The sequence below is a fragment of the Sinocyclocheilus anshuiensis genome, unplaced genomic scaffold (assembly GCF_001515605.1).
Source record: "Sinocyclocheilus anshuiensis isolate Anshui unplaced genomic scaffold, SAMN03320099.WGS_v1.1 scaffold13, whole genome shotgun sequence".
NCBI classification, from domain to species: Eukaryota; Metazoa; Chordata; class Actinopteri; order Cypriniformes; family Cyprinidae; genus Sinocyclocheilus; species Sinocyclocheilus anshuiensis.
In genome coordinates this window covers 2,621,326-2,629,554 of record NW_015538026.1, presented here as the reverse complement: position 1 = coordinate 2,629,554, position 8,229 = coordinate 2,621,326, and the positions used below count along the sequence as shown (strand labels likewise).

At 36.1% G+C, this 8,229-nt stretch overlaps 1 protein-coding gene across 2 annotated transcripts in view; it reads right to left on the bottom strand.

Moving 5' to 3' along the window:
- Window positions 1–8,229, bottom strand: part of LOC107679777 (potassium voltage-gated channel subfamily D member 3-like) — a 109,659-nt gene that overhangs the window by 16,576 nt on the left and 84,854 nt on the right. For both annotated transcript variants that reach the window (XM_016475421.1, XM_016475431.1), the window contains exon 3: window positions 3,117–3,285. In XM_016475421.1, the coding sequence (XP_016330907.1) occupies window positions 3,117–3,285 (169 nt within the window). The remainder of the gene's footprint in view (window positions 1–3,116; window positions 3,286–8,229) is intronic.

The following is an 8,229-nucleotide window of genomic DNA, read 5'->3' as shown; positions in this document are numbered from 1 at the left end:
ACTCAGACGCAGGCAGTGCGCTGCATGAGACAAAAAAGTAATATAGCCAACACAACCGCATAGCCGCTCTTTAGTGAAGATGCATGTTAATTTTATCAGACAATGCCGCGATTATAAATGAGAATGACTCCTGGTTAACATTAAAAGGGGTCGTGTTTAGTTACTATTTAGTGTGGTATTTTTTTACAATATTCACTCATCATGACAGTAAAATAGGGCATTCTAAGTCAATATACTGCAGTATTTCCTCTCTCAATCAGTAGAAAATATGGTTAACACCTGGTCATGCATGAAAAAAAAATACCGTCATGTACCGTGAAACCGGTATAATTTTGAAAAATACCGTGATATAAATTTTTGGTCATACCGCCCAGCACTACGCAGGATGTGTTTAAACACCCACCCATACACACAGAACACATTTTTTAAGATGGTCCTAAGAGATTTGGTCGCATCTGGCAGCTTTAGTTTGGACTTGAAACTGAACTCGTATCCCCTGCGGCTATGCGTAGAAAGGGCAGAAAATCTTTGAGGTGAGATAACGTGCAGACCGGGCACTGCTGCAGTGGGAACGCAAAGAATTCTGGGTAATAATCTGCCATTCTGGATAAACTTTAAATTAACCCTAAGTAAAATGCTAAAGCCACTGGGAATCTTGCCTGCGGAGACAATGTGGCCCTGTAAGCCCACCCAAAACCTTAGTATACATTAATTCCTCATTAGCATATATTAAATCCATGACTGCAAGCATAACATACCGCTGAGTGCTGGAGCTGATGTCTCTCTCTCTCTCTGTGCACACATGGGATGTCATAGGAGTTGCCTTGGCATTGTTTTTCTGTGATCAAGCTAATCTCCAGTAATATTTGCAATTATTAGCATAGCAAAATCAAGCTGAGAGGCCCGTGGTGATTTAACAGATAATTACGCCCAAACTAAATAACCTTCCGAGAGAGATATAGAGACATTTCGGAGGAGGACAGGGAGGGATGGAGTGATAGATGGATAGATGCAGGGCATGCAACCCTGCTGGGATCTCATTCAGAGTCTAGACTCAATCTTTTGACGCCATGCTGCCATTAAACGAGTGACAGGTCATCCCTTCATTCCCCCGGGGAGAAGAGAAAGGCTTAATTTAACATTAAGGCTGTTTATTTGAGGTGTTATTTCATACGAGGACCGAAAAGTATGGCGGAGTAGTACTATTATTCTTGATGCACCCGGAAACAAACAAGTTTAATAACCTTATTCATCAGACAAGGGAAAAGAGCAGCAATATGGCTGAGTGAATATCAACTGAGAAAAGTCATAAAGAACAATAAAATACCTGTGGTAAGGCAGGCGATTGCGAGAAAAGACATTCCCCTACAACCTGCCTCAGCTGCTCAGACTATCAAAGCTATAAAAGTAGATTTGGGATTTTCCGTGAGGGATTATGTATTTTACTGTGAAGCTGGGACTGGAACACCAGTGCCCTGGCAACAATAATTAAAAAAAAAAAGGCCATGGTAGTACCATTATATTTTTTGAACTACCTTTGTAAATACTATGTTAAATAAATATGATAATCATTCAGTACCATGGGATAAAATGTTCAAAATTTTGGGTTGGTAAGATTTTTAAAATGTTTTTGGAAGAAGTGTCCTATGTTCGCCAAAGCTACATTGATTTGGTTAAAATACAGTAAAAACAGAAATATTGTGAAATATTATTACAATTTAAAATAAATTGTTTTCTATTTAATATATTTTAGAATTAAATTATTCCTGTGATGCCAAAGCTGAATTTTCAGCAGCCATTACTCCAGTCTTCAGTGTCATATGATCCTTCAGAAATCATTCTAGTATGCTGATTTGCTCAAGAAATATTTCTTATTGTTTTCAGTGTGGAAACCAGGTATTCAGCTTAATATTTTTGTGGAAACGGTGACACTTTTTTTTCAGGATTCTTTGATGAGTAGAAAGTTTAAAATGTCTTTTGTCACTTTTGATCAGTTTAATGTATCTGTCCTTAGTGACCCCAAACTTTTGAAATGTAGTGTATTTTAGATTGCCATAGCATTATGGTCTGATACCATCACTGTACCATGGTACCGCCACAGGGGATAACATCTGTCACCTGATTTTACCCACAAACCCCCCGTCATTTCTCCAGCCTTGACTACCCTTACGAAAAAGAAGTTTATTCAAGTGTGCTATTAGTATACTTCTTTTAAACTAAAAATAGGAAAGTATACTTTTAGTCTACTTTTTATGTACTTCTCAGAAATGGGCTTTATGTACTTCTCAGAAATATACTTAAAATGACATTTAAATATACTTGACTTATACTTAGAAAAAGTCTAAATACATTTTAGCTATAATTGTGCTCCTAGAATCCGTGTTTTCATTGTTATACTGTAGGGGGTGCTAGTACACATCTTCTGTACAGAATTTCCAAAAAACACAAGTGAAGAAGAAACCGAAACAACAGATGCTTCCACATGTATTCTAACTAGGGCTGCACGATAAATCGCATGCGATATTTAACGCGCATCTTGTCAGAAAGCCGGTTCTGTAATCAGCGGTAAATCTCCATCACCTGCGGGCTTTCACATTGAGCAGCATTAACTACACAGAGCCGTTGTTCACTGACGAGCAGCGCAAAAAATCGCGCCAATATGGACGTGGTTTTGCGCAACTCGTCAGTGAACAACGTTTTAGTGAACAAAGTTTACTACTGTTAAACTTAAAAGTATACTTTTATATACTAGAAAGTGGGCCAATTTAGTCCCAAGGAGTATTGAAATAGTACACTTACAAGTATACTACTAGTACACTGATATTTGTATACTTACTACATAAAGTATACTTAAAAATATACTTGAACTTTACTTAAGGATACTTACTAAAGTAAACTTGAAGTATACTACTTTTTGGTAAGGATAGTAGCCTTCAAAACTGCTCTTGGGACCCTAAGAAAATCACTTATCTTTATTTAATCGTAAGATGGAAAAGGATATGATGTAATTTAACAGGAGCATTACTCAGAGGTAAACATTAGTGACCTACTTCTCAGTCAAAGCAGTTCCGGTCAGAGGAGACAATGCCCCTCAGGGAGTTTTGAGCCCCACTGACCTGAACTTTCTGAGCCCGACGCTTATCAACTCTCTGGTTCTGATGGTAGATGCGGCTGAAGTTGGAAACGATGACGGGAACAGGCAGAGCGATGACCAGCACCCCACTGAGAGAACAGATGGAGCCAAAGATCTTTCCTGCTATAGTCTTAGGGACCATGTCTCCATACCTGCAGAGAAAGAGCAAGAAATAGAGACATTAGTCACTGAAATATGCACAAGCTGCTTCTACACGTTCTTTCTTGTTTAACAGCCTAGCAGCAATAAAAAAACAGACAGATACATCATATCACACCTACACAACTGTAGCTCCTTATAATAATTATATTCCATCTGGTTTTATTATTATGTTCCAAATGTAGTGAATAATCACAAACTCTTACTAAACATATTCTTATGGTTTTATTGCAGACTGGCACTTCCACATGCCACCTAAGACAAAGCAGGAAAATTAGTGTGATACTGACATTAGAGGTGCCAGATTTTAAATGAAATGCATTATTATTGAAACGGGAGGTGACAGAGGCGTGAGTGGGATGAGACTTTTATTGGAATATCCATTTGTTTAAAGAGCCATTAGTCTGCAAAGCTGTTTGTTTGGAAAGTCTTTTATTTTGACAATACACTCTTAAAAATAAAGGTGCTTCACGATGCCATAGAAGAACCTTTTTGTCTAAATGGTTCCATAAAGAACCTTTAACATCCGAAGAACCTTTCTGTTTCACAAAAGGTTCTTTGGGGCGAAAAAAGGTTCTTCAGATGGTGAGAAAGAGATGGTTCTTTAAAGAACCTTTGACTGAATAGTTCTTTGTGGAACCAAAAATGGTTCTTCTATGGCATTGCTTGAAGAACCTTTTGAAGCACCTTTATTTTTAAGAGTGTAGTTTGGAAAGTCTTTTATTTACTAAGCAATTTGTTTGGAGAGTATTGAAAACTGTTTGTTTGGTGAAAGTTTGTTTTTTATTTATTAAGCAATTGTTTGGAAAGTCTTTTAGTTTGAGATCAGTTTGTCTGGTGTTTTTTCTTTCTTTCAAAAGCTGTTTGGAAAGTTATTTAATTTGAAAACTGTTTGTTTGCAGAGTCATTTGTTTGTCAGCTGATTTGTTCATAAAATCTGTTTACAAATAAAATCTTTGTCTAGTGAGTGGAGTATAGATGGATAACATGTCCCTCAAGATGAGGCCAATATTATCAGCATGCTGTGAATATCATCTTTTTAAAAAGGGATGAACTGAACAGAACAGGAGCCATTTAATATGTTTAAATTAGAGCATTTAAATCCCTCAGTCCAATGCCCTGGCTACTTCAAGGACATCAAATACAATTCGATACAGTTATTTAAAATGAAAATACAATTACACGCACCACTGTAGATCTTCCTCAGCAAGCGTGATGGCATGCCATCTGAATTCAGCAGTGAAGAGTGGAAGGACGTTTTTTTAAGATAAGAAAGTGGCTGACCAAATAGCTATTCAAACAAATTGGATGGTTCAAGGTGGCTTTAGCAAAAAGGAAGACATTAGTTCAAAAAACTTCAGACTAAAGTAATTGGATACTGATGGAATACAACCACAAAGCGAATAAGAAAATAAGACAGACGCACCTGGTGGAACGGAAACAATGTAAGTATAACCATAATTTATATACGTAGACATATATGCATTGTTTTAAATGCATACAGTATGTACAGATGTTCAGAACTAAAACAGTTTTCATTTCAGCTAATCCAAGTCAGTTCCTACCAGTGAGGATCTAATTAACAATGGATAATCCTCTTCCTTCATTAAATTAATTTGGTGCAAGTGAGGCACAATTCAAACAAACACAATCAGAAAACATGCAGCCAGCCGAGAATTTGTAAAGAGACACTAAAGTTGGAATTTAAATGTCTCAAATAATCAAAATAGCTCATTAGGAGGCATTTCTGCTGTGAGTCGTGAAAGTAGTAAAAGGAATATTCAGAGTTCAATACAAGTTAAGCTTAAATGACACACAAAATCAAGGTTATGGTGAAACGGGAGTGAATTGAGGGCATTTTTGGAGGATTTTAAAAGCAGAAATGTGAAGCTTACAATTTGGTAAACACTAACATTAATTCTTCTTTTAAATTATTTAACAGAAGAATTCTTCTATATAAATCATTCTTCTGTATATTATTTGAGCTGTAAAGACCTTCTCGACCTTCTTGAGTTATGCTGTCATGGCATAAAATTTGTACATTTACATAGACAGTGTATTTTTATGCAAAATAATCTCAAAAAGTCGAATGAATTTTTGTGATAATCAACATTATGCTACAAGTGACGTTGAGTATGGTTAACTTGTATTGAACCTGTAATATCCCTTTAAATAAGGGTGCTACTGTACACGCTCGCATAAAAGTCCTGCAGTCGGACAGCTGAACAGGTTAATCGCTGTAGGCCGATGAAAGATGATTCAAATAACTCTTTGTCAACACTAGGACAAAGAAAGGGCTTATCCACGAATCTGTGTCGAAGCTAATATTTGTTTTATTTTTGGAGGCTCATTTAACACTTTCTGAAACTCATTTCAAGAGTCGATTAGAGTGTCATTCTAAGAGGACTGGATTGTGCCCACATGGGAATATTTCTGAGCGAGAGATCTCAGTGTGTTATATAATCTAAACTAATTTACACTTTAAACATGCAATATACACTACAGAAGAACACACGATACAATCTGGGACACAGAGATGAAACACAAAAAAGACACAACTAAACACCCAGCAGGATAGAAGGCTTAACAGCTCTGACTACACAAACTACAGGCCAAACAAAAGCTCCCTCTGGACTGAGTTAAGGATTACGGCTTACTTCTAAATGGCCCATGCATGTATTCATGAGTAAATTCTGTATTCTCATTCTGCTTTGATCTATGAAGACAAATGCGTGTGTGTCTGTGTGTCTAGTACTTATCCAAATTATAAGGAAGTGTATTTTGAACTATCAAACCTGAACAACCTGGAGCGAATCACTGTTCGGGAGAAGAATTGCACCTGAACGCTGTGTTTACCCCAAGAGACAAAAGCTGTAATTGCTTGAAATGGTGTCTGTATGAAATGTTCAAAAGCTGGGATTGGATACGTTAACAGAGACAGCAAAATTCAGTTTTTATTTAAGTAGCATATTTTATAACGTAAATAAATGTCATATTAAAGTAGTTAATTTTGAATTTCATTGCTCAGAAATAATATCACAGAGAACTGCATTTTGAAGAGGCATTTGTAATTCAGTTAAATGAGAAAATTGGTTAAGGGTTTGAATACTTTTGCAAGGCATTGCGTATGTGTGCATCTGATCAAAACAAATGCAGTTGATATAAATAAGAGACGTGCAGGCTCTCGTGGCTGGATCTGACTGAAAGTGTGTTTGTATGCTGTTCCACTTCCATCCAATGTCTCGCCTAATGCATTCGCACAGACACTTCAAGTATTTGAGTTTTCTGATTAGGCCATTGCAAGAGATTTAATGGTGTTTGCAATCAAGGCTTTGACCTTTATTCATTCAGCTAAATCTTAAATGGATAAATTAGACGATAAGAGCCTCAGCCATTTATTGATTGTAATCAAAATGCAGTATGTAAAATACTAGCTCACACACATAGAACTCACTTTAAAAAACTCTCAAAGAACTGCACATGTAATCTGTTTTTCCCCTGCTTTCTCTACATTCCTCTTGATCCAGAAGTGTATCAGCCTACTGAGGCTTATACCATATCTGCATATTTATTTTTTTCCACACCTTCCTATCTGCTTTGGATCTGACTGAAAGTGGAATATTAATGGAAGAGTGAAAACAAGAGAAAAACAAATGAGCGTTGGTTGTTTTGACTGTCAGAGCAAAGGTATCCACACTCTACACTGAGCTAGATGTTTGCTCAGAGATTTCACTGAAGTTTTCTTTCATTTATAGAGTTAATAAGGAGCTCCACTCTTCTTGACATCAGGGGACTGATTCTGATGGCTTATTGTGTCTGTATGAACACAATAACGGGGTTTGGTTCAGACTCCAGCTGGTAGATGCCATAACTACACCATTATAGGGGCACCAAGGTAACAGTGTACACTGATGGAATATATATATATATATATATATATATATATATATATATGCAGGCGATATATAAATTGTTAATGTTATGTTGTAGTACACGTTGTGCCATATATAAAAACACTACTGTCTGCAAGCTTTTTTTTTCTCTTTAATGCTCACCAAGGCTGCATTTATTTGATGAATAATACAGTGTTATGAAATATTATAAAAAATTATCTGTTTTCAATTTTAATATATTTTACATAATTGATATATTTATTCCAGTGATGGCAAAGCTTAATTTTTTAGCAGCCATTACACCAGTTTTCAGTGTCACATGATCCTTCAGAAATAATTCTAATATGCTGGATTGGTGCTTAAAGTCCCCATTAAATCAAAATTAAAATTTTTTGGGTGTTAGTATCAATATGTTAGTCTTAAGGTTATCTATAAGGCTGATGGAATATATATATATATATATATATATATATATATATATATGCAGGCGATATATAAATTGTTAATGTTATGTTGTAGTACACGTTGTGCCATATATAAAAACACTACTGTCTGCAAGCTTTTTTTTTCTCTTTAATGCTCACCAAGGCTGCATTTATTTGATGAATAATACAGTGTTATGAAATATTATAAAAAATTATCTGTTTTCAATTTTAATATATTTTACATAATTGATATATTTATTCCAGTGATGGCAAAGCTTAATTTTTTAGCAGCCATTACACCAGTTTTCAGTGTCACATGATCCTTCAGAAATAATTCTAATATGCTGGATTGGTGCTTAATTTTTGACGTCACATCGTACTTCAGCTTCTCATCAAACTTTCTGTCCAATCAAATGCTCGCTAGAATCCGAAGCGCCCACCCCACACTATAAAATAGACACTGAAGCCTCGGTCACTTGTCCACAGTATTAGTATTTTCTGAACAGTGAATGGCACGTAGTGCACTATATAGGGGACAGGGAACGATTCAAACAGTGTAAATATGGTTTCCATTGAGGAAAAAAAGAAGTCTGGTTTGGCACAGTGTCACGCTAACCAC